Below are 25,145 nucleotides of genomic sequence, written 5' to 3'. Positions count from 1 at the left end.
AATTATGAAATGGTAATACTTTGATGTTAAGTTGTGTCATTTTGAACAGGTGATTTTCGTTCAATGAACAAATGATCTTAGCTTTATGTGTATTGTATCCAAGCCATTGGAAAAAGTGTTAGAGTTTTGAAAAATGTGCATTTTGATCATTGGTTGTGAGTTTTGTGCCTAGAGTTTTGAAAAATTACATCAAGGTTCCGAAATACGTGCCAAAGTGATTGTAAAAAAACTGTAACGTAGGGTTCATTTGAGTGAGTATAGCTTCCCATTTATCTCTATCTGTCCCTCGCCCTGCTATTCCCCTCTCCCCGCTCTATCACCTCTCTCCCTCTTGCTGAACACATTCTTTCTCTGATTAGGTTAGAGTGGAGCTCTGTGTGTGTGTGTGTGTGTGTGTGTGTGTGTGTGTGTGTGTGTGTGTGTGTGAAGAAGAGAAGAAGAAGAGGCAAACAAAAGAAAACCCCCCACAAAACTAAATGGAAAAACCAAAGCCTGTAACACCTTCCCCCTTAAGACAACAAATATGTCCTATATTTTCCTGAGACAAGTTTGCTCACCACCAACAGAAAACAACTTCCACCTCACAACATGATCAACTTAAATGCGTCGCCTTCTCCAATGTAAACATGGAGTCTACTGGGTGTCAACAATTAAATGTAAGATGAAACACTATTGGCATTCTCTCAACCAGCTTCACCTGGAATGCTTTTCCAACAGTCTTGAAGGAGTTCCCACATATGCTGATTACTTGTTGGCTGCTTTTCCTTCACTCTGCGGTCCAACTCATCCCAAACCATCTCAATTGGGTTGAGGTCGAGTGATTGTAAAAGCCAGGTCATCTGATGCAGCACTCCATCACTCTCCTTCTTGGTCAAATAGCACTTACACAGCCTGCAGGTGTGTTGGGTCATTGTCCTGTTGAAAAACAAATGATAGTCCCTCTAAGCACAAACCAACTGGGATGGCGTATCGCTGCAGAATGCTGTGGTAGCCATGCTGGTTAAGTGTGCCTTCAATTCTAAATAAATCATGACCGTGTCGCCAGCAAATCACCATCACACCTCCTCCATGCTTCACTGTGGGAACCACACATGCGGAGATCATCTGTTTACCTACTCTGCGTCTCACAAAGACACGGTGGTTGGAACCAAAAATCTCAAATGTGGACTCATCAGACCAAAGGACAGATTTCCACCGGTCTAATGTCCATTGATCGTGTTTCTTTGCCCAAGCAAGTCTGTTCTTCTTATTGGTGTCCTTTAGTAGTTTTTTTCAAGGCCTGAATCATGCAGTCTCCTCTGAACTGTTGTTGTTGAGATGTGTCTGTTACTTGAACTCTGTGCAGCATTTATTTGGGCTGAAATCTGAGGCTGGTAATTCTAATGAACTTATCCTCTGCAGCAGAGGTAACTCTGGGTCTTTCTTTCCTGTGGCGGTCCTGATGAAGGCTAGTTTCATCATAGCGCTTGATGGTTTTTGCAACTGCACTTGTGTTTTTTTAATACATAATAGGGACTTGGTGTCACTACTTCCGCCGAAGTTGGTCCCTCTCCTTGTTCGGGCAGCGTTCAGGTCGTTACTTGTTGGCTGGTATTGTGTGCCGGGTTCGTTATTTTGCCCGTTATTTACGAGTGACCGGTATTTCACACACCTTTAGTATTTGTTTAAACTGGTGCTGTTCATGGAATAAATTACCTTGTACACTCATCTCTGCTCTCCTGCGCCTGATTCCATGCACCAGTTACTCACAGCCTGACAGAAACACGCACCTCAAATGGAGTCAGCAGGAGCAGTTACCCTGGTACTAGGGGTTGAGAAGCGCGTCCAGCAGCATGAGGCGATGCTACAACATCTCGTCACCGCTATGGATCACGTCCTACAGACTTTGGAGCACTGGAAGAGAAGAGGAGTTCCTCCAGCGCCTCCATCAGCACAACCAAGGACACCACTGATCACACCTCCTTCACCCGGTTCCAGTGGGATTTGGCTCTCCCTTCCGAGGGAGTACGATGGGAAGGCAGCGGGATGTCAGGGTTTCCTACTCCAACTGGAACTCTACCTGGCGACCGTGCAACCGGCCCCTTCGGGCCGCGAGAGTGTGTCCGCCCTCGTCTCCTGTCTCTCAGGGAAAGCCCTGGATTGGGTCAACGCCGTATGGGAGGAAGGAGGAGCGATGCTGGACCAATTCGAGTCATTCGTCTTGTGCACCTGAGGCAGGTGACGAGGAGCACACAGGAGTTTGCATTGAACTTCTGGATCCTGGCCGCCGGCGCGGGGTGGAACCACATGGCCCTGATCGATCACTACCGTTGTAGTTTGCATGAGGACGTCCGTCGGGAGTTGGCCTGCAGGGACACTACTCTGACCTTCGACCAGCTGGTGTCCATAAGGCCAAATAACCTGCTGGCTACCCGCGGATGTCCAGATCGGGGTCTGTCGATTCCATTCCCCAGCACCACCGCTCCAACGCCCATGGAGCTGGGAGGTGCTGTAATTAGGGCGACCGGAGGAGGGGCCGATCCATGCACCATCTGTGGCCGCGGAGGGCACACTGCCGGTCGGTGCTGGGGAGGTTCCTCTGGGAGTCGAGGCAGCAGGCAGGGCACTCTCGTGTCACCCCAGGTGAGTCGGTACCAGGCTCACCCAGAGCACCCTGTTGCTCACATGTATGTGTTTATTAATTTTCCTGAGTTTTCCCCGCATTCCCAGCATAAGGCGCTTGTAGATTCAGGCGCAGCTGGGAATTTTATTGACAGATCATTTGCCCATAGTTTAGGGATCCCCATTGTTCCTGTGGATATGCCTTTCCCTGTGCACGCCCTAGATAGTCGACCATTAGGGTCAGGGCTAATCCAGGGAGGCCTGGTTCCGCAGGAGGGTCACAAGGAGAGAATCAGTCTCTTCCTTATTGATTCTCCTGCATTTCAAGTGGTGCTGGGCCTACCCTGGTTGGCCTGTCATGACCCCACTATTTCGTGACAACAGAGGGCTCTCACGGGGTGGTCACGAAATTGCTTGGGGAGGTGTTTAGGGGATTCCGTCAGTGCTACTATGTTGTAAAGTCCAGACCAGGTCTCCACCGTGCACATCCCCACTGAATATGGCGATTTGGCTCTCGCCTTCTGTAAGATTACCAACCCCATCGACGGGGGATTGTGCGATAAATCTCCTGGTAGACGCAACACTTCCCTGTAGTCAGGTGTATCCCTTGTCGCATTAGGATATGGCGGCTATGGAAACACATGTCTCCGAATCTCTGAGGCAGGGGTACATTCGGCTGTACATCACTGTAAGGTACAGTTATCCGCTACCTCTCATCGCCAGTGTGATCGAGTCAATGTACGAGGCGCGTTTCTTCACAAAATTGGATCTCAGGAGCGCCTACAGCCTGGTGCGTATCCGGGAGGGGTACGAGTGGAAGACGGCATTTAGTACCACCTCAGGGCACTATGAGAACCTCGTCATGCCGTACAGGTTGAAGAATGCTCCATTAGTCTTCCAGGCTTTTGTAGACAAGATTTTCCGGGACCTGCACGGACAGGGTGTTATGGTGTATATCGCAGACATTCTGATATACTCGCTACACGCGCCGAGCATGTGTCCCTGGTGCGCAGGGTGCTTGGTCGACTGTTGGAGCATAACCTGTTCTTGGTCGACTGATGGAGAAATGCCTGTTCTTTCAACAGTCTGTCTCCTTCCTAGGGTACCGCATTTCCACTTCAGGGGTGGAGATGGAGAGTGACCGTATTTCAACCGTGCTTAATTGGCTGACTCCCACCACAGTAAAGTATGTGCAGCAGTTTTTAGGGTTTGCCAACTACTACCGGAGGTTTATCCGGGGTTTTGGTCAGGCAGCGGCTCCCATTACCTCACTGCTGAAGGGGGGACCGGTGCGTTTGCAGTGGTTGGCTGAGGCGGACAGGGCTTTTGGTCAGCTGAGGGCTCTGTTTACCTCGGCTCCGGTGCTGGCTCATCCGGGTCCCCCTTTGGCGTTCATAGTGGAGGTAGACGCGTCCGAGGCTGGGATAGGAGCCGTGCTCTCTCAGCGCTCGGGTACGCCACCAAAGCTCCGCCCCTGTGCCTTCTTTTCGAAGAAGCTCAGCCCGGCGGAGCGAAACTATGCTGTGGGGGACCCGGAGCTGTTGGCTGTCGTCAAGGCCTTGAAGGCGTGGAGACATTGGCTTAAGGGGACTAAACACCAAAACGGGTGGTGAGGAGACTGAACCCTCGCCAGGCAAGGTGGGCCATGTTCTTTACCCGTTTTGTCTTCCCCCTGTCCTACAGACCAGGTTCCCAGAAGGCTAAGGCAGACTCACTGTCCCGGATGTATGACACAGAGGAGCGGCCCATGGATCCCACTCCCATACTTCCGGCCTCTTGCCTGGTGGCACCGGTAGTGTGGGAGCTGGACGCGGACATTGAGTGGGTGTTACTAACAGAGCCCACTCCCCCCCCCCCCCAATGTCCAGCTGGGCGTCTGTACGCTCCGTCTGCTGTCCGCAACCATTTGATCTGTTGGGCCCATACGTCACCCTTCACCTTGGCATCAGAGCCAGATTGAGGCTCCTGCGGTGGGTGACTGGTTTAGGTGCGCTGAGGAGACCTGGGACACCTCTCATTTGCACCTTCAGCGGGCCGAGAGGCGCCAGACAACCTGCGCAGATTGCCACCGCAGTGAGGCCCCGGTGTTTGTTTTATACTGGTGCTGTTCATGGAATACATTTCCTTGTACACTTATCTCTGCACTCCTGCTCCTGATTCCATGCACTAGTTACCCACAGCCTGACACTTACCAAATAGAGCTATCTTCTGTATTGTTGGGGATGAATCAGAATTAGTTGGGTAACATAGATAAGATGTTTTATTTTCATAATATGCTTGTGAGATACTTGTCATTTAGAATGTATCTTTTTGTACTATAGTGTTGGCCGTTTGCAGTTATCCTTTCTCTGTCAGGGCTCAGTTACTTGGGCCCCAGAAAGGGGAAAGGTCAAGCTTGTCTTCATATGTAAATGTATCTTTTAAACCATGTGAAGGGATGATTGAGGGGGAACCAATTATCTCTTGGCTCCACAATGTCTGTGTGCCAGTCACTCCCTACTTTTCTCCTCGGGGAGAGGAGGATGACAGTGTCTGGAACCATTCTATGTTCCCTCTGAGGTTGGCCTTAACTTGACCTAGAGGCTCACTCTCCTCTCCGTGAGCTTGTCCAGGAGGGGTTGTATTTGAGATGGGGGTGTCTAGTATTGACAATTGATATATGCCATTGGATGAGGTAATGTACCAAGAACGAGATAAGAGCTTCGTTTAGGAGACCAAACTGAACGATAATTTATAGCCAATGCTGTCTGGCTATGGGATACTCCTCTCAGAAGTAAAGTCTTTCTTTGTGTAAATGTTCCTAAAGAGCTGTGGTTTGTCATGTCGACTAGGGGGGTGGATCTTTGCTATAAAAGATCTCAGTTGCCATTATGTTGACCACTCTTAACTTTTCATTAGAGATACTGAACTGTTGAAAGTCAAAATGCTATTGCAAAAGCTTAATTATTATTAAAGGTGAAGATTAAGCATAACTCTGACTGGTGTGTGATTTTCTCTCTCATCATTTGGTAATTAAGGAAATTTCCACGACAGTATACCACCCCTACTGTACCTTGTCACAACACAACCGATTGGCTCAAATGCATTAAGAAGGAAATAAATTCCTCAAATGAACTTTTAACACGGCACCTGTTATTTGAAATGCACCAGGTGACTGACTACCTCATGAAGCTGGTTGAGAGAATGCCAATAGTTAGTAAAGCTGTCATCAAGGCAAAAGATGTCTAATTTATTTTACAATGTAGAAAATAGTAAAAATAAAGAAAAATCCTTGAGTGAGTAGGTGTGTCCCAACTTTTGACTACTACTGTATATATATAAATTATGTTCTTATTTATAGATGCCTAACTTTCACAAATGTAAAAAAAAACATACTTACGTTTCTATAACTCGTGTCCTCTTGGAACGAGCCCAAACAATACAGAACGTGCAGTCAAAATAAATTGTGAGCCAGGGCAACACACTAGCTAAACGCAAAACACAAAACCTATTGACTGCTCACCCTACAGTAACTTTCCTCAGTGGAATTGCCTCAGGGAAACGAGTTGCAGTGCACGTGATGGTTAAGTGAAACTGTTTGCCACTCTTGGCTTTGGGCAAAGGACCAACGCAGTCCACCAGAACCCTGCTGAAATGTTTGTCAAAGCAGGAATAGGCTGCAAAGGTGCAACCGGCACAGCTTGGTTTGGTTTACCCGTCCGCTGGCAAACAAGATTTGTGAATGTATTTACAAGCAGCACGTGTTTGTGATTATCAGTCTGTGTGTGTGTTTGTGCATCTCTGTGAAGTTAGCGCTTCATTCATTAACACACCCATAACCTAGGTCAGTTGGTTCACGGTGATCTGTCTGTCCATGTCTCAGGATCTGAGCTGCAGCTAATCAGCTCTCTGTCCTCTGGTATTGTCTCCTGGGGGCCATTCAATCCTGCCTCTACAATGTTAGCGCCCTGCAAATTGTTGCCTCTCATAAACACATCACTTCCTCCCAGTTTCTGATGGCTGCATTTGTAACCTGGCAGCTCACGTCCACACTCACTTTGCTCACGCAGTTGATAAACACAAGCACACAGTCCACGTCAACATTCACTCCCGTTGGCTAGTAATAATAAGGTGTACCGGTAACATTTGGAGACTGTCAACTTCCATGACGGTCTATGATATCTTTGTATTATTTTGTGATACACACGATATGAACAGATCTCTATTTTGATTAATAACATAGCTAAGCTTATGAGGCATAAGATGAGACATCCATACATGCATTCAAAGATAATGACAGCAGTAATAGCCAGAAAGCGTTGTGCTGGGAAGAACAGCGTGATTTGATTGGTCCCCCCGGGGAGTGTGGCTGGATGCAGAGTGGCTCGGTCAGTGTTGATTGGTTCTCGGGAGATCCTGCTGTGACTGGTCCTGGGGAGAGTGTTTTCTGTTTCAGTGGGGCGCTGTCCGGTAGCTGTGCGTGTGTGTGTGTGTGTGTGTGTGTGTGTGTGTGTTCAGCCTGTCTGGGAGCTAAAGGAGCTCTTCCCAGCCCAGCAAGCATCCACCCACTCACAGCTGCTCCCCTCCAACACTGTGTGTATGTGTGTGTTTGTCTGTGTTTGTCAGCGTGCGTCTGTGTAACTGTGTCTGTGTGTGTGTGTCGATATTTGTCCATTCTTGTGTGTGAGTGTGTCAGTGTGTGAGTCTCTTTATCAAAGCTCTGCATACCTGTCCAGACGTTCTGTCCTATTATGAGTGGTACTCCCTGGAGTCTCTGTTTGAAGGTCTCAGCTATAAGCCTGCTATAGCAGCCTTCTGCTGCTTCCTCAGACACAACTTTACTTTCAGACCAAACAGAACGAACTTCAGCCACTTGTTGGTATCGCTGTTGGCCTGTTTCATGTGTGTTGTGTTTGTCCGTTGATAGGCTGATGATGATCAAAAGGTCTATCCTAACCTCTGCTCCTGTGTGTGTGTGTGTGTGTGTGTGTGTGTGTGTGTGTGTGTGTGTGTGTGTGTGTCCAGATGGCCCTGTGATCTGGAGGATGCTGACCTACCCCCCCACACGGAGAGCACTCCTGGTGGGATGTGGACTACAGATGTTCCAACAGCTCTCTGGGATCAACACTGTCATGTGAGTACACAGCCTTTTAGTATCTTAGTGGCCTGAGTGGCCCCTTGCACATTGGATATGGTACTGGCACTGATCTGTATATACTTGCAATCTTATCTTCCTGTTCCTCGTGTTCTTTTTGTTCGTTTTTTTCTGCACTGTTGGGGAAGAGCTCGCAAGTAAACATTTCACGGTACTGTTTTACGCCTGTTGTGTCCTGTACACATGACGAATAACTTTGAAACTTGTTGGTTAGATTTTCAACATGAAGGAGATGTCTTATTTAACTCTGCATGTTGGGGAAGAGCAAGTCAGCATTTCACTGTAAGGTCTTCACTTGTTGTGTTTGGCGCATGTGACAAATAAAATGTGATTTTGATTTGATCTGTGGGTGAGGCCCTGTTATAGACTAGCGTCCTGTCCAGGGTGTGTACTTGTACATCAAGCTGCCTCACGCTACCGAAACAGGAGATCTGCTCCGGCTCCTGTGCGCCGTTTCGGCTCCCACAAACCAAGGCACTTGTGCAAGTTCGGTGGACTAACATGCCTAAGCTACAGCTCAGTGAGGTAACATGCTTTTGATTAAGCTACATTCATATTTACAGGATCAACTCCGCCATGTGGGTGGGACGGTAAAATGCCTTTAGCTTAGTGGGCTTACACGGCCCTCCGACTCATGTCGAATACCAGTTCAGTGGTCCAGTCAACACTTAGACAATTACATGCAGGATCATGTGCTGTGAAGGAGATAGTTCACAGTGCCACAACTGTGTGATTGATATGCTGTTAATGCTTCGTGCACTTTTATGCACTTTTCAGGGTCAATCGCTCGCTGAATTTCCTTTGTGCCTGAAAGGTGCTAAACCATTGAATCTTTATTTCCATCTCAAGTGAGATTGCATCGTCTAGCTTTCTCTCATCCCCCTGAGCTCAAGCATATTCTGGGCATTGTAAACAATCTTGCAATATGTGCTGTTGCTAAGCAACCATTCGAGGTGAGAGGAAAAGGACGAGTGGGTGTGCGTGGGTGTAGGTTTGGTTCGGTGTGCGTGCTAGCGTGTGTTTGTGTGTGCGTACGTGCGTGCGTGTGGGTGATAACCAAGGTTTTAAGTTTGTGTGTGTACGTGTGTGTGTGAGTCTGTTAAGGTAGCTTGCGTGTGTTTGTGTGTGTAAGTATGTGTGTGTGAGTCTGTTAAGGTAGCTTGCGTGTGTTTGTGTGTGTACGTGTGTGCGTGTGAGTCTGTTAAGGTAGCTTGCGTGTGTTTGTGTGTGTACGTATGTGTGTGTGAGTCTGTTAAGGTAGCTTGCGTGTGTTTGTGTGTGTGAGTCTGTTAAGGTAGCTTGCGTGTGTTTGTGTGTGTGTGAGTCTGTTAAGGTAGCTTGCATTTGTTTGTGTGTGTACGTATGTGTGTGTGAGTCTGTTAAGGTAGCTTGCGTGTGTTTGTGTGTGTGAGTCTGTTAAGGTAGCTTGCGTGTGTTTGTGTGTGTGAGTCTGTTAAGGTGGCTTGCGTGTGTTTGTGTGTGTACGTATGTGTGTGTGAGTCTGTTAAGGTAGCTTGCGTGTGTTTGTGTGTGTACGTATGTGTGTGTGAGTCTGTTAAGGTGGCTTGCATGTGTTTGTGTGTGTGAGTCTGTTAAGGTAGCTTGCGTGTGTTTGTGTGTGTGAGTCTGTTAAGGTAGCTTGTGTGTGTTTGTGTGTGTGAGTCTGTTAAGGTAGCTTGCGTGTGTTTGTGTGTGTACGTATGTGTGTGTGAGTCTGTTACGGTAGCTTGCGTGTGTTTGTGTGTGTACGTATGTGTGTGTGAGTCTGTTAAGGTGGCTTGCGTGTGTTTGTGTGTGTACGTATGTGTGTGTGAGTCTGTTAAGGTAGCTTGCGTGTGTTTGTGTGTTTACGTATGTGTGTGTGAGTATGTTAAGGTAGCTTGCGTGTGTTTGTGTGTGTGAGTCTGTTAAGGTGGCTTGCGTGTGTTTGTGTGTGTACGTATGTGTGTGTGAGTCTGTTAAGGTAGCTTGCGTGTGTTTGTGTGTGTGAGTCTGTTAAGGTAGCTTGCGTGTGATGTGTGTGTGAGTCTGTTAAGGTAGCTTGCGTGTGTTTGTGTGTGTACGTATGTGTGTGTGTGAGTCTGTTAAGGTAGCTTGCGTGTGTTTGTGTGTGTGAGTCTGTTAAGGTACCTTGCGTGTGTTTGTGTGTGTACGTATGTGTGTGTGAGTCTGTTAAGGTAGCTTGCGTGTGTTTGTGTGTGTGAGTCTGTTAAGGTAGCTTGCGTGTGTTTGTGTGTGTACGTATGCGTGTGTGAGTCTGTTAAGGTACCTTGCGTGTTGTGTGTACGTATGTGTGTGTGAGTCTGTTAAGGTAGCTTGCGTGTGTTTGTGTGTGTACGTATGTGTGTGTGTGAGTCTGTTAAGGTAGCTTGCGTGTGTTTGTGTGTGTGAGTCTGTTAAGGTACCTTGCGTGTGTTTGTGTGTGTACGTATGTGTGTGTGAGTCTGTTAAGGTAGCTTGCGTGTGTTTGTGTGTGTGAGTCTGTTAAGGTAGCTTGCGTGTGTTTGTGTGTGTACGTATGCGTGTGTGAGTCTGTTAAGGTAGCTTGCGTGTGTTTGTGTGTGTGAGTCTGTTAAGGTAGCTTGCGTGTGTTTGTGTGTGTGAGTCTGTTAAGGTAGTTTGCGTGTGTTTGTGTGTGTGAGTCTGTTAAGGTAGCTTGCGTGTGTTTGTGTGTGTACGTATGTGTGTGTGAGTCTGTTAATGTGGCTTGCGTGTGTTTGTGTGTGTACGTATGTGTGTGTGAGTCTGTTAAGGTAGCTTGCGTGTGTTTGTGTGTGTGAGTCGGTTAAGGTGGCCTGCGTGTGTTTGTGTGTGTACGTATGTGTGAGAGTCTGTTAAGGTAGCTTGCGTGTGTTTGTGTGTTTACGTATGTGTGTGTGAGTCTGTTAAGGTAGCTTGCGTGTGTTTGTGTGTGTGAGTCGGTTAAGGTGGCCTGCGTGTGTTTGTGTGTGTACGTATGTGTGAGAGTCTGTTAAGGTAGCTTGCGTGTGTTGTGTGTGTGAGTCTGTTAAGGTAGCTTGCGTGTGTTTGTGTGTGTACATGTGTGTGTGTGAGTCTGTTAAGGTAGCTTGCGTGTGTTTGTGTGTGTACGTATGTGTGTGTGAGTCTGTTAAGGTAGCTTGCGTGTGTTTGTGTGTGTACGTATGTGTGTGTGAGTCTGTTAAGGTACCTTGCGTGTGTTTGTGTGTGTACGTATGTGTGTGTGAGTCTGTTAAGGTAGCTTGCGTGTGTTTGTGTGTGTACGTATGTGTGTGTGAGTCTGTTAAGGTAGCTTGCGTCTGTTTGTGTGTGTACGTATGTGTGTGTGAGTCTGTTAAGGTAGCTTGCGTGTGTTTGTGTGTGTGAGTCTGTTAAGGTAGCTTGCGTGTGTTTGTGTGTGTACGTATGTGTGTGTGAGTCTGTTAAGGTAGCTTGCGTGTGTTTGTGTGTGTGAGTCTGTTAAGGTAGCTTGCGTGTGTTTGTGTGTGTACGTATGTGTGTGTGAGTCTGTTAAGGTAGCTTGCGTGTGTTTGTGTGTGTGAGTCTGTTAAGGTGGCTTGCGTGTGTTTGTGTGTGTACGTATGTGTGTGTGAGTCTGTTAAGGTAGCTTGCGTGTGTTTGTGTGTGTACGTATGTGTGTGTGAGTCTGTTAAGGTAGCTTGCGTGTGCTTGTGTGTGTGAGTCTGTTAAGGTGGCTAGCGTGTGTTTGTGTGTGTACGTATGTGTGTGTGAGTCTGTTAAGGTAGCTTGCGTGTGTTTGTGTGTGTAAGTTTGTGTGGGTGAGTATGTTAAGGTAGCTTGCGTGTGTTTGTGTGTGTACGTATGTGTGTGTGAGTCTGTTAAGGTAGCTTGCGTGTGTTTGTGTGTGTACGTATGTGTGTGTGAGTCTGTTAAGGTAGCTTGCGTGTGTTTGTGTGTGTGAGTCTGTTAAGGTAGCTTGCGTGTGTTTGTGTGTGTACGTATGTGTGTGTGAGTCTGTTAAGGTAGCTTGCGTGTGTTTGTGTGTGTGAGTCTGTTATGGTGGCTTGCGTGTGTTTGTGTGTGTACGTATGTGTGTGTGAGTCTGTTAAGGTAGCTTGCGTGTGTTTGTGTGTGTACGTATGTGTGTGTGAGTCTGTTAAGGTAGCTTGCGTGTGCTTGTGTGTGTGAGTCTGTTAAGGTGGCTAGCGTGTGTTTGTGTGTGTACGTATGTGTGTGTGAGTCTGTTAAGGTAGCTTGCGTGTGTTTGTGTGTGTACGTATGTGTGTGTGAGTCTGTTAAGGTAGCTTGCGTGTGTTTGTGTGTGTGAGTCTGTTAAGGTAGCTTGCGTGTGTTGTGTGTGTGAGTCTGTTAAGGTAGCTTGCGTGTGTTTGTGTGTGTACGTGAGTCTGTTAAGGTAGCTTGCGTGTGTTTGTGTGTGTACGTATGTGTGTGTGTGAGTCTGTTAAGGTAGCTTGCGTGTGTTTGTGTGAGTCTGTTAAGGTGGCTTGCGTGTGTTTGTGTGTGTACGTATGTGTGTGTGAGTCTGTTAAGGTAGCTTGCGTGTGTTTGTGTGTGTACGTATGTGTGTGTGAGTCTGTTAAGGTGGCTTGCGTGTGTTTGTGTGTGTACGTATGTGTGTGTGAGTCTGTTAAGGTAGCTTGCGTGTGTTTGTGTGTGTGAGTCTGTTAAGGTAGCTTGCGTGTGTTTGTGTGTGTACGTATGTGTGTGTGAGTCTGTTAAGGTAGCTTGCGTGTGTTTGTGTGTGTGAGTCTGTTAAGGTGGCTTGCGTGTGTTTGTGTGTGTACGTATGTGTGTGTGAGTCTGTTAAGGTAGCTTGCGTGTGTTTGTGTGTGTACGTATGTGTGTGTGAGTCTGTTAAGGTAGCTTGCGTGTGCTTGTGTGTGTGAGTCTGTTAAGGTGGCTAGCGTGTGTTTGTGTGTGTACGTATGTGTGTGTGAGTCTGTTAAGGTAGCTTGCGTGTGTTTGTGTGTGTAAGTTTGTGTGGGTGAGTATGTTAAGGTAGCTTGCGTGTGTTTGTGTGTGTACGTATGTGTGTGTGAGTCTGTTAAGGTAGCTTGCGTGTGTTTGTGTGTGTACGTATGTGTGTGTGAGTCTGTTAAGGTAGCTTGCGTGTGTTTGTGTGTGTGAGTCTGTTAAGGTAGCTTGCGTGTGTTTGTGTGTGTACGTATGTGTGTGTGAGTCTGTTAAGGTAGCTTGCGTGTGTTTGTGTGTGTGAGTCTGTTATGGTGGCTTGCGTGTGTTTGTGTGTGTACGTATGTGTGTGTGAGTCTGTTAAGGTAGCTTGCGTGTGTTTGTGTGTGTACGTATGTGTGTGTGAGTCTGTTAAGGTAGCTTGCGTGTGCTTGTGTGTGTGAGTCTGTTAAGGTGGCTAGCGTGTGTTTGTGTGTGTACGTATGTGTGTGTGAGTCTGTTAAGGTAGCTTGCGTGTGTTTGTGTGTGTACGTATGTGTGTGTGAGTCTGTTAAGGTAGCTTGCGTGTGTTTGTGTGTGTGAGTCTGTTAAGGTAGCTTGCGTGTGTTGTGTGTGTGAGTCTGTTAAGGTAGCTTGCGTGTGTTTGTGTGTGTACGTGAGTCTGTTAAGGTAGCTTGCGTGTGTTTGTGTGTGTACGTATGTGTGTGTGTGAGTCTGTTAAGGTAGCTTGCGTGTGTTTGTGTGAGTCTGTTAAGGTGGCTTGCGTGTGTTTGTGTGTGTACGTATGTGTGTGTGAGTCTGTTAAGGTAGCTTGCGTGTGTTTGTGTGTGTACGTATGTGTGTGTGAGTCTGTTAAGGTGGCTTGCGTGTGTTTGTGTGTGTACGTATGTGTGTGTGAGTCTGTTAAGGTACCTTGCGTGTGTTTGTGTGTGTACGTATGTGTGTGTGAGTCTGTTAAGGTAGCTTGCGTGTGTTTGTGTGTGTACGTATGTGTGTGTGAGTCTGTTAAGGTAGCTTGCGTCTGTTTGTGTGTGTACGTATGTGTGTGTGAGTCTGTTAAGGTAGCTTGCGTGTGTTTGTGTGTGTGAGTCTGTTAAGGTAGCTTGCGTGTGTTTGTGTGTGTACGTATGTGTGTGTGAGTCTGTTAAGGTAGCTTGCGTGTGTTTGTGTGTGTGAGTCTGTTAAGGTAGCTTGCGTGTGTTTGTGTGTGTACGTATGTGTGTGTGAGTCTGTTAAGGTAGCTTGCGTGTGTTTGTGTGTGTGAGTCTGTTAAGGTGGCTTGCGTGTGTTTGTGTGTGTACGTATGTGTGTGTGAGTCTGTTAAGGTAGCTTGCGTGTGTTTGTGTGTGTACGTATGTGTGTGTGAGTCTGTTAAGGTAGCTTGCGTGTGCTTGTGTGTGTGAGTCTGTTAAGGTGGCTAGCGTGTGTTTGTGTGTGTACGTATGTGTGTGTGAGTCTGTTAAGGTAGCTTGCGTGTGTTTGTGTGTGTAAGTTTGTGTGGGTGAGTATGTTAAGGTAGCTTGCGTGTGTTTGTGTGTGTACGTATGTGTGTGTGAGTCTGTTAAGGTAGCTTGCGTGTGTTTGTGTGTGTACGTATGTGTGTGTGAGTCTGTTAAGGTAGCTTGCGTGTGTTTGTGTGTGTGAGTCTGTTAAGGTAGCTTGCGTGTGTTTGTGTGTGTACGTATGTGTGTGTGAGTCTGTTAAGGTAGCTTGCGTGTGTTTGTGTGTGTGAGTCTGTTATGGTGGCTTGCGTGTGTTTGTGTGTGTACGTATGTGTGTGTGAGTCTGTTAAGGTAGCTTGCGTGTGTTTGTGTGTGTACGTATGTGTGTGTGAGTCTGTTAAGGTAGCTTGCGTGTGCTTGTGTGTGTGAGTCTGTTAAGGTGGCTAGCGTGTGTTTGTGTGTGTACGTATGTGTGTGTGAGTCTGTTAAGGTAGCTTGCGTGTGTTTGTGTGTGTACGTATGTGTGTGTGAGTCTGTTAAGGTAGCTTGCGTGTGTTTGTGTGTGTGAGTCTGTTAAGGTAGCTTGCGTGTGTTGTGTTTGTGAGTCTGTTAAGGTAGCTTGCGTGTGTTTGTGTGTGTACGTGAGTCTGTTAAGGTAGCTTGCGTGTGTTTGTGTGTGTACGTATGTGTGTGTGTGAGTCTGTTAAGGTAGCTTGCGTGTGTTTGTGTGAGTCTGTTAAGGTGGCTTGCGTGTGTTTGTGTGTGTACGTATGTGTGTGTGAGTCTGTTAAGGTAGCTTGCGTGTGTTTGTGTGTGTACGTATGTGTGTGTGAGTCTGTTAAGGTGGCTTGCGTGTGTTTGTGTGTGTACGTATGTGTGTGTGAGTCTGTTAAGGTAGCTTGCGTGTGTTTGTGTGTGTGAGTCTGTTAAGGTAGCTTGCGTGTGTTTGTGTGTGTACGTATGTGTGTGTGAGTCTGTTAAGGTAGCTTGCGTGTGTTTGTGTGTGTGAGTCTGTTAAGGTGGCTTGCGTGTGTTTGTGTGTGTACGTATGTGTGTGTGAGTCTGTTAAGGTAGCTTGCGTGTGTTTGTGTGTGTACGTATGTGTGTGTGAGTCTGTTAAGGTAGCTTGCGTGTGCTTGTGTGTGTGAGTCTGTTAAGGTGGCTAGCGTGTGTTTGTGTGTGTACGTATGTGTGTGTGAGTCTGTTAAGGTAGCTTGCGTGTGTTTGTGTGTGTAAGTTTGTGTGGGTGAGTATGTTAAGGTAGCTTGCGTGTGTTTGTGTGTGTACGTATGTGTGTGTGAGTCTGTTAAGGTAGCTTGCGTGTGTTTGTGTGTGTACGTATGTGTGTGTGAGTCTGTTAAGGTAGCTTGCGTGTGTTTGTGTGTGTGAGTCTGTTAAGGTAGCTTGCGTGTGTTTGTGTGTGTACGTATGTGTGTGTGAGTCTGTTAAGGTAGCTTGCGTGTGTTTGTGTGTGTGAGTCTGTTATGGTGGCTTGCGTGTGTTTGTGTGTGTACGTATGTGTGTGTGAGTCTGTTAAGGTAGCTTGCGTGTGTTTGTGTGTGTACGTATGTGTGTGTGAGTCTGTTAAGGTAGCTTGCGTGTGCTTGTGTGTGTGAGTCTGTTAAGGTGGCTAGCGTGTGTTTGTGTGTGTACGTATGTGTGTGTGAGTCTGTTAAGGTAGCTTGCGTGTGTTTGTGTGTGTACGTATGTGTGTGTGAGTCTGTTAAGGTAGCTTGCGTGTGTTTGTGTGTGTGAGTCTGTTAAGGTAGCTTGCTTGTGTTGTGTGTGTGAGTCTGTTAAGGTAGCTTGCGTGTGTTTGTGTGTGTACGTGAGTCTGTTAAGGTAGCTTGCGTGTGTTTGTGTGTGTACGTATGTGTGTGTGTGAGTCTGTTAAGGTAGCTTGCGTGTGTTTGTGTGAGTCTGTTAAGGTGGCTTGCGTGTGTTTGTGTGTGTACGTATGTGTGTGTGAGTCTGTTAAGGTAGCTTGCGTGTGTTTGTGTGTGTACGTATGTGTGTGTGAGTCTGTTAAGGTGGCTTGCGTGTGTTTGTGTGTGTACGTATGTGTGTGTGAGTCTGTTAAGGTAGCTTGCGTGTGTTTGTGTGTGTGAGTCTGTTAAGTTAGCTTGCGTGTGTTTGTGTGTGTACGTATGTGTGTGTGAGTCTGTTAAGGTAGCTTGCGTGTGTTTGTGTGTGTACGTATGTGTGTGTGAGTCTGTTAAGGTAGCTTGCATGTGTTTGTGTGTGTAAGTTTGTGTGGGTGAGTATGTTAAGGTAGCTTGCGTGTGTTTGTGTGTGTACGTATGTGTGTGTGAGTCTGTTAAGGTAGCTTGCGTGTGTTTGTGTGTGTGAGTCTGTTAAGATAGCTTGCGTGTGTTTGTGTGTGTGAGTCTGTTAAAGTAGCTTGCGTGTGTTTGTTTGTTTGAGTCTGTTAAGGTACCTTGCATGTGTTTGTGTGTGTACGTATGTGTGTGTGAGTCTGTTAAGGTAGCTTGCGTGTGTTTGTGTGTGTGAGTCTGTTAAGGTAGCTTGCGTGTGTTTGTGTGTGTTTGTGTGTGTGAGTCTGTTAAGGTAGCTTGCGTGTGTTTGTGTATGTACGTATGTGTGTGTGAGTCTGTTAAGGTAGCTTGCGTGTGTTTGTGTGTGTACGTATGTGTGTGTGAGTCTGTTAAGGTACCTTGAGTGTGTTTGTGTGTGTACGTATGTGTGTGTGAGTCTGTTAAGGTAGCTTGCGTCTGTTTGTGTGTGTACGTATGTGTGTGTGAGTCTGTTAAGGTAGCTTGCGTGTGTTTGTGTGTGTGAGTCTGTTAAGGTAGCTTGCGTGTGTTTGTGTGTGTACGTATGTGTGAGAGTCTGTTAAGGTAGCTTGCGTGTGTTGTGTGTGTGAGTCTGTTAAGGTAGCTTGCGTGTGTTTGTGTGTGTATGTGTGTGTGTGTGAGTCTGTTAAGGTAGCTTGCGTGTGTTTGTGTGTGTACGTATGTGTGTGTGAGTCTGTTAAGGTAGCTTGCGTGTGTTTGTGTGTGTACGTATGTGTGTGTGAGTCTGTTAAGGTAGCTTGCGTGTGTTTGTGTGTGTACGTATGTGTGTGTGAGTCTGTTAAGGTAGCTTGCGTGTGTTTGTGTGTGTACGTATGTGTGTGTGAGTCTGTTAAGGTAGCTTGCGTCTGTTTGTGTGTGTACGTATGTGTGTGTGAGTCTGTTAAGGTAGCTTGCGTGTGTTTGTGTGTGTGAGTCTGTTAAGGTAGCTTGCGTGTGTTTGTGTGTGTACGTATGTGTGTGTGAGTCTGTTAAGGTAGCTTGCGTGTGTTTGTGTGTGTGAGTCTGTTAAGGTAGCTTGCGTGTGTTTGTGTTTGTACGTATGTGTGTGTGAGTCTGTTAAGGTAGCTTGCGTGTGTTTGTGTGTGTGAGTCTGTTAAGGTAGCTTGCGTGTGTTTGTGTGTGTACGTATGTGTGTGTGAGTCTGTTAAGGTAGCTTGCGTGTGTTTGTGTGTGTGAGTCTGTTAAGGTGGCTTGCGTGTGTTTGTGTGTGTACGTATGTGTGTGTGAGTCTGTTAAGGTAGCTTGCGTGTGTTTGTGTGTGTACGTATGTGTGTGTGAGTCTGTTAAGGTAGCTTGCGTGTGCTTGTGTGTGTGAGTCTGTTAAGGTGGCTAGCGTGTGTTTGTGTGTGTACGTATGTGTGTGTGAGTCTGTTAAGGTAGCTTGCGTGTGTTTGTGTGTGTAAGTTTGTGTGGGTGAGTATGTTAAGGTAGCTTGCGTGTGTTTGTGTGTGTACGTATGTGTGTGTGAGTCTGTTAAGGTAGCTTGCGTGTGTTTGTGTGTGTGAGTCTGTTAAGGTAGCTTGCGTGTGTTTGTGTGTGTACGTATGTGTGTGTGAGTCTGTTAAGGTAGCTTGCGTGTGTTTGTGTGTGTGAGTCTGTTAAGGTGGCTTGCGTGTGTTTGTGTGTGTACGTATGTGTGTTTGAGTCTGTTAAGGTAGCTTGCGTGTGTTTGTGTGTGTACGTATGTGTGTGTGAGTCTGTTAAGGTAGCTTGCGTGTGCTTGTGTGTGTGAGTCTGTTAAGGTGGCTAGCGTGTGTTTGTGTGTGTACGTATGTGTGTGTGAGTCTGTTAAGGTAGCTTGCGTGTGTTTGTGTGTGTAAGTTTGTGTGGGTGAGTATGTTAAGGTAGCTTGCGTGTGTTTGTGTGTGTACGTATGTGTGTGTGAGTCTGTTAAGGTAGCTTGTGTACGTATGTGTGTGTGAGTCTGTTAAGGTAGCTTGCGTGTGTTTGTGTGTGTACGTATGTGTGTGTGAGTCTGTTAAGGTAGCTTGCGTGTGCTTGTGTGTGTGAGTCTGTTAAGGTGGCTAGCGTGTGTTTGTGTGTGTACGTATGTGTGTGTGAGTCTGTTAAGGTAGCTTGCGTGTGTTTGTGTGTGTAAGTTTGTGTGGGTGAGTATGTTAAGGTAGCTTGCGTGTGTTTGTGTGTGTACGTATGTGTGTGTGAGTCTGTTAAGGTAGCTTGTGTACGTATGTGTGTGTGAGTCTGTTAAGGTAGCTTGCGTGTGTTTGTGTGTGTACGTATGTGTGTGTGAGTCTGTTAAGGTAGCTTGCGTGTGTTTGTGTGTGTGAGTCTGTTAAGGTAGCTTGCGTGTGTTGTGTGTGTGAGTCTGTTAAGGTAGCTTGCGTGTGTTTGTGTGTGTACGTATGTGTGTGTGAGTCTGTTAAGGTAGCTTGCGTGTGTTTGTGTGTGTACGTGAGTCTGTTAAGGTAGCTTGCGTGTGTTTGTGTGTGTACGTATGTGTGTGTGTGAGTCTGTTAAGGTAGCTTGCGTGTGTTTGTGTGTGTACGTGAGTCTGTTAAGGTGGCTTGCGTGTGTTTGTGTGTGTACGTATGTGTGTGTGAGTCTGTTAAGGTAGCTTGCGTGTGTTTGTGTGTGTACGTATGTGTGTGTGAGTCTGTTAAGGTGGCTTGCGTGTGTTTGTGTGTGTACGTATGTGTGTGTGAGTCTGTTAAGGTAGGTTGCGTGTGTTTGTGTGTGTGAGTCTGTTAAGTTAGCTTGCGTGTGTTTGTGTGTGTACGTATGTGTGTGTGAGTCTGTTAAGGTAGCTTGCGTGTGTTTGTGTGTGTACGTATGTGTGTGTGTGTGTCTGTTAAGGTAGCTTGCGTGTGTTTGTGTGTGTAAGTTTGTGTGTGTGAGTATGTTAAGGTAGCTTGCGTGTGTTTGTGTGTGTACGTATGTGTGTGTGTGAGTCTGTTAAGGTAGCTTGCGTGTGTTTGTGTGTGTACGTATGTGTGTGTGTGAGTCTGTTAAGGTAGCTCGCGTGTGTTTGTGTGTGTGAGTCTGTTAAGGTACCTTGCGTGTGTTTGTGTGCGTACGTATGTGTGTGTGAGTCTGTTAAGGTAGCTTGCGTGTGTTTGTGTGTGTGAGTCTGTTAAGGTAGCTTGCGTGTGTTTGTGTGTGTACGTATGTGTGTGTGAGTCTGTTAAGGTAGTTTGAGTGTGTTTGTGTGTGTACGTATGTGTGTGTGAGTCTGTTAAGGTAGCTTGCGTGTGTTTGTGTGTGTACGTATGCGTGTGTGAGTCTGTTAAGGTAGTTTGCGTGTGTTTGTGTGTGTGAGTCTGTTAAGGTAGCTTGCATGTGTTTGTGTGTGTACGTATGTGTGTGTGAGTCTGTTAATGTGGCTTGCGTGTGTTTGTGTGTGTACGTATGTGTGTGTGAGTCTGTTAAGGTAGCTTGCGTGTGTTTGTGTGTTTACGTATGTGTGTGTGAGTCTGTTAAGGTAGCTTGCGTGTGTTTGTGTGTGTGAGTCGGTTAAGGTGGCCTGCGTGTGTTTGTGTGTGTACGTATGTGTGAGAGTCTGTTAAGGTAGCTTGCGTGTGTTGTGTGTGTGAGTCTGTTAAGGTAGCTTGCGTGTGTTTGTGTGTACATGTGTGTGTGTGAGTCTGTTAAGGTAGCTTGCGTGTGTTTGTGTGTGTACGTATGTGTGTGTGAGTCTGTTAAGGTACCTTGCGTGTGTTTGTGTGTGTACGTATGTGTGTGTGAGTCTGTTAAGGTAGTTTGCGTGTGTTTGTGTGTGTACGTATGTGTGTCTGAGTCTGTTAAGGTAGCTTGCGTCTGTTTGTGTGTGTACGTATGTGTGTGTGAGTCTGTTAAGGTAGCTTGCGTGTGTTTGTGTGTGTGAGTCTGTTAAGGTAGCTTGCGTGTGTTTGTGTGTGTACGTATGTGTGTGTGAGTCTGTTAAGGTAGCTTGCGTGTGTTTGTGTGTGTGAGTCTGTTAAGGTAGCTTGCGTGTGTTTGTGTGTGTACGTATGTGTGTGTGAGTCTGTTAAGGTAGCTTGCGTGTGTTTGTGTGTGTGAGTCTGTTAAGGTGGCTTGCGTGTGTTTGTGTGTGTACGTATGTGTGTGTGAGTCTGTTAAGGTAGCTTGCGTGTGTTTGTGTGTGTACGTATGTGTGTGTGAGTCTGTTAAGGTAGCTTGCGTGTGTTTGTGTGTGTAAGTTTGTGTGGGTGAGTATGTTAAGGTAGCTTGCGTGTGCTTGTGTGTGTGAGTCTGTTAAGGTGGCTAGCGTGTGTTTGTGTGTGTACGTATGTGTGTGTGAGTCTGTTAAGGTAGCTTGCGTGTGTTTGTGTGTGTAAGTTTGTGTGGGTGAGTATGTTAAGGTAGCTTGCGTGTGTTTGTGTGTGTACGTATGTGTGTGTGAGTCTGTTAAGGTAGCTTGCGTGTGTTTGTGTGTGTACGTATGTGTGTGTGAGTCTGTTAAGGTAGCTTGCGTGTGTTTGTGTGTGTGAGTCTGTTAAGGTAGCTTGCGTGTGTTTGTGTGTGTACGTATGTGTGTGTGAGTCTGTTAAGGTAGCTTGCGTGTGTTTGTGTGTGTGAGTCTGTTAAGGTGGCTTGCGTGTGTTTGTGTGTGTACGTATGTGTGTGTGAGTCTGTTAAGGTAGCTTGCGTGTGTTTGTGTGTGTACGTATGTGTGTGTGTGAGTCTGTTAAGGTAGCTCGCGTGTGTTTGTGTGTGTGAGTCTGTTAAGGTACCTTGCGTGTGTTTGTGTGCGTACGTATGTGTGTGTGAGTCTGTTAAGGTAGCTTGCGTGTGTTTGTGTGTGTGAGTCTGTTAAGGTAGCTTGCGTGTGTTTGTGTGTGTACGTATGTGTGTGTGAGTCTGTTAAGGTAGTTTGAGTGTGTTTGTGTGTGTACGTATGTGTGTGTGAGTCTGTTAAGGTAGCTTGCGTGTGTTTGTGTGTGTACGTATGCGTGTGTGAGTCTGTTAAGGTAGTTTGCGTGTGTTTGTGTGTGTGAGTCTGTTAAGGTAGCTTGCATGTGTTTGTGTGTGTACGTATGTGTGTGTGAGTCTGTTAATGTGGCTTGCGTGTGTTTGTGTGTGTACGTATGTGTGTGTGAGTCTGTTAAGGTAGCTTGCGTGTGTTTGTGTGTTTACGTATGTGTGTGTGAGTCTGTTAAGGTAGCTTGCGTGTGTTTGTGTGTGTGAGTCGGTTAAGGTGGCCTGCGTGTGTTTGTGTGTGTACGTATGTGTGAGAGTCTGTTAAGGTAGCTTGCGTGTGTTGTGTGTGTGAGTCTGTTAAGGTAGCTTGCGTGTGTTTGTGTGTACATGTGTGTGTGTGAGTCTGTTAAGGTAGCTTGCGTGTGTTTGTGTGTGTACGTATGTGTGTGTGAGTCTGTTAAGGTACCTTGCGTGTGTTTGTGTGTGTACGTATGTGTGTGTGAGTCTGTTAAGGTAGTTTGCGTGTGTTTGTGTGTGTACGTATGTGTGTCTGAGTCTGTTAAGGTAGCTTGCGTCTGTTTGTGTGTGTACGTATGTGTGTGTGAGTCTGTTAAGGTAGCTTGCGTGTGTTTGTGTGTGTGAGTCTGTTAAGGTAGCTTGCGTGTGTTTGTGTGTGTACGTATGTGTGTGTGAGTCTGTTAAGGTAGCTTGCGTGTGTTTGTGTGTGTGAGTCTGTTAAGGTGGCTTGCGTGTGTTTGTGTGTGTACGTATGTGTGTGTGAGTCTGTTAAGGTAGCTTGCGTGTGTTTGTGTGTGTACGTATGTGTGTGTGAGTCTGTTAAGGTAGCTTGCGTGTGTTTGTGTGTGTAAGTTTGTGTGGGTGAGTATGTTAAGGTAGCTTGCGTGTGCTTGTGTGTGTGAGTCTGTTAAGGTGGCTAGCGTGTGTTTGTGTGTTTACGTATGTGTGTGTGAGTCTGTTAAGGTAGCTTGCGTGTGTTTGTGTGTGTAAGTTTGTGTGGGTGAGTATGTTAAGGTAGCTTGCGTGTGTTTGTGTGTGTACGTATGTGTGTGTGAGTCTGTTAAGGTAGCTTGCGTGTGTTTGTGTGTGTACGTATGTGTGTGTGAGTCTGTTAAGGTAGCTTGCGTGTGTTTGTGTGTGTGAGTCTGTTAAGGTAGCTTGCGTGTGTTTGTGTGTGTACGTATGTGTGTGTGAGTCTGTTAAGGTAGCTTGCGTGTGTTTGTGTGTGTGAGTCTGTTAAGGTGGCTTGCGTGTGTTTGTGTGTGTACGTATGTGTGTGTGAGTCTGTTAAGGTAGCTTGCGTGTGTTTGTGTGTGTACGTATGTGTGTGTGAGTCTGTTAAGGTAGCTTGCGTGTGCTTGTGTGTGTGAGTCTGTTAAGGTGGCTAGCGTGTGTTTGTGTGTGTACGTATGTGTGTGTGAGTCTGTTAAGGTAGCTTGCGTGTGTTTGTGTGTGTAAGTTTGTGTGGGTGAGTATGTTAAGGTAGCTTGCGTGTGTTTGTGTGTGTACGTATGTGTGTGTGAGTCTGTTAAGGTAGCTTGCGTGTGTTTGTGTGTGTACGTATGTGTGTGTGTGAGTCTGTTAAGGTAGCTCGCGTGTGTTTGTGTGTGTGAGTCTGTTAAGGTACCTTGCGTGTGTTTGTGTGTGTACGTATGTGTGTGTGAGTCTGTTAAGGTAGCTTGCGTGTGTTTGTGTGTGTGAGTCTGTTAAGGTAGCTTGCGTGTGTTTGTGTGTGTACGTATGTGTGTGTGAGTCTGTTAAGGTAGTTTGAGTGTGTTTGTGTGTGTACGTATGTGTGTGTGAGTCTGTTAAGGTAGCTTGCGTGTGTTTGTGTGTGTACGTATGCGTGTGTGAGTCTGTTAAGGTAGCTTGCGTGTGTTTGTGTGTGTGAGTCTGTTAAGGTAGCTTGCGTGTGTTTGTGTGTGTGAGTCTGTTAAGGTAGTTTGCGTGTGTTTGTGTGTGTGAGTCTGTTAAGGTAGCTTGCATGTGTTTGTGTGTGTACGTATGTGTGTGTGAGTCTGTTAAGGTAGCTTGCGTGTGTTTGTGTGTGTACGTATGTGTGTGTGAGTCTGTTAAGGTAGCTTGCGTGTGTTTGTGTGTGTGAGTCTGTTAAGGTAGCTTGCGTGTGTTTGTGTGTGTACGTATGTGTGTGTGAGTCTGTTAAGGTAGCTTGCGTGTGTTTGTGTGTGTGAGTCTGTTAAGGTGGCTTGCGTGTGTTTGTGTGTGTACGTATGTGTGTGTGAGTCTGTTAAGGTAGCTTGCGTGTGTTTGTGTGTGTACGTATGTGTGTGTGAGTCTGTTAAGGTAGCTTGCGTGTGCTTGTGTGTGTGAGTCTGTTAAGGTGGCTAGCGTGTGTTTGTGTGTGTACGTATGTGTGTGTGAGTCTGTTAAGGTAGCTTGCGTGTGTTTGTGTGTGTAAGTTTGTGTGGGTGAGTATGTTAAGGTAGCTTGCGTGTGTTTGTGTGTGTACGTATGTGTGTGTGAGTCTGTTAAGGTAGCTTGCGTGTGTTTGTGTGTGTACGTATGTGTGTGTGTGAGTCTGTTAAGGTAGCTCGCGTGTGTTTGTGTGTGTGAGTCTGTTAAGGTACCTTGCGTGTGTTTGTGTGTGTACGTATGTGTGTGTGAGTCTGTTAAGGTAGCTTGCGTGTGTTTGTGTGTGTGAGTCTGTTAAGGTAGCTTGCGTGTGTTTGTGTGTGTACGTATGTGTGTGTGAGTCTGTTAAGGTAGTTTGAGTGTGTTTGTGTGTGTACGTATGTGTGTGTGAGTCTGTTAAGGTAGCTTGCGTGTGTTTGTGTGTGTACGTATGCGTGTGTGAGTCTGTTAAGGTAGCTTGCGTGTGTTTGTGTGTGTGAGTCTGTTAAGGTAGCTTGCGTGTGTTTGTGTGTGTGAGTCTGTTAAGGTAGTTTGCGTGTGTTTGTGTGTGTGAGTCTGTTAAGGTAGCTTGCATGTGTTTGTGTGTGTACGTATGTGTGTGTGAGTCTGTTAATGTGGCTTGCGTGTGTTTGTGTGTGTACGTATGTGTGTGTGAGTCTGTTAAGGTAGCTTGCGTGTGTTTGTGTGTTTACGTATGTGTGTGTGAGTCTGTTAAGGTAGCTTGCGTGTGTTTGTGTGTGTGAGTCGGTTAAGGTGGCCTGCGTGTGTTTGTGTGTGTACGTATGTGTGAGAGTCTGTTAAGGTAGCTTGCGTGTGTTGTGTGTGTGAGTCTGTTAAGGTAGCTTGCGTGTGTTTGTGTGTGTACATGTGTGTGTGTGAGTCTGTTAAGGTAGCTTGCGTGTGTTGTGTGTGTGAGTCTGTTAAGGTAGCTTGCGTCTGTTTGTGTGTGTACGTATGTGTGTGTGAGTCTGTTAAGGTAGCTTGCGTGTGTTTGTGTGTGTGAGTCTGTTAAGGTAGCTTGCGTGTGTTTGTGTGTGTACGTATGTGTGTGTGAGTCTGTTAAGGTAGCTTGCGTGTGTTTGTGTGTGTGAGTCTGTTAAGGTAGCTTGCGTGTGTTTGTGTGTGTACGTATGTGTGTGTGAGTCTGTTAAGGTAGCTTGCGTGTGTTTGTGTGTGTGAGTCTGTTAAGGTGGCTTGCGTGTGTTTGTGTGTGTACGTATGTGTGTGTGAGTCTGTTAAGGTAGCTTGCGTGTGTTTGTGTGTGTACGTATGTGTGTGTGAGTCTGTTAAGGTAGCTTGCGTGTGCTTGTGTGTGTGAGTCTGTTAAGGTGGCTAGCGTGTGTTTGTGTGTGTACGTATGTGTGTGTGAGTCTGTTAAGGTAGCTTGCGTGTGTTTGTGTGTGTAAGTTTGTGTGGGTGAGTATGTTAAGGTAGCTTGCGTGTGTTTGTGTGTGTACGAATGTGTGTGTGAGTCTGTTAAGGTAGCTTGCGTGTGTTTGTGTGTGTACGTAT

General features: G+C 46.5%; 1 protein-coding gene across 1 annotated transcript in view; it reads left to right on the top strand.

Moving 5' to 3' along the window:
* Positions 1 to 25,145, top strand: part of LOC110490175 (proton myo-inositol cotransporter) — a 101,431-nt gene that overhangs the window by 42,620 nt on the left and 33,666 nt on the right. Inside the window, exon 4 of the mRNA XM_021563404.2 lies at positions 7,606 to 7,714. Within this exon, the coding sequence (XP_021419079.2) occupies positions 7,606 to 7,714 (109 nt within the window). The remainder of the gene's footprint in view (positions 1 to 7,605; positions 7,715 to 25,145) is intronic.

Source organism: Oncorhynchus mykiss, chromosome 15 (assembly GCF_013265735.2).
Source record: "Oncorhynchus mykiss isolate Arlee chromosome 15, USDA_OmykA_1.1, whole genome shotgun sequence".
NCBI classification, from domain to species: Eukaryota; Metazoa; Chordata; class Actinopteri; order Salmoniformes; family Salmonidae; genus Oncorhynchus; species Oncorhynchus mykiss.
The sequence above is the reverse complement of the archived record's forward strand: the minus strand, read 5'-3'. Positions and strand labels throughout refer to the sequence as shown.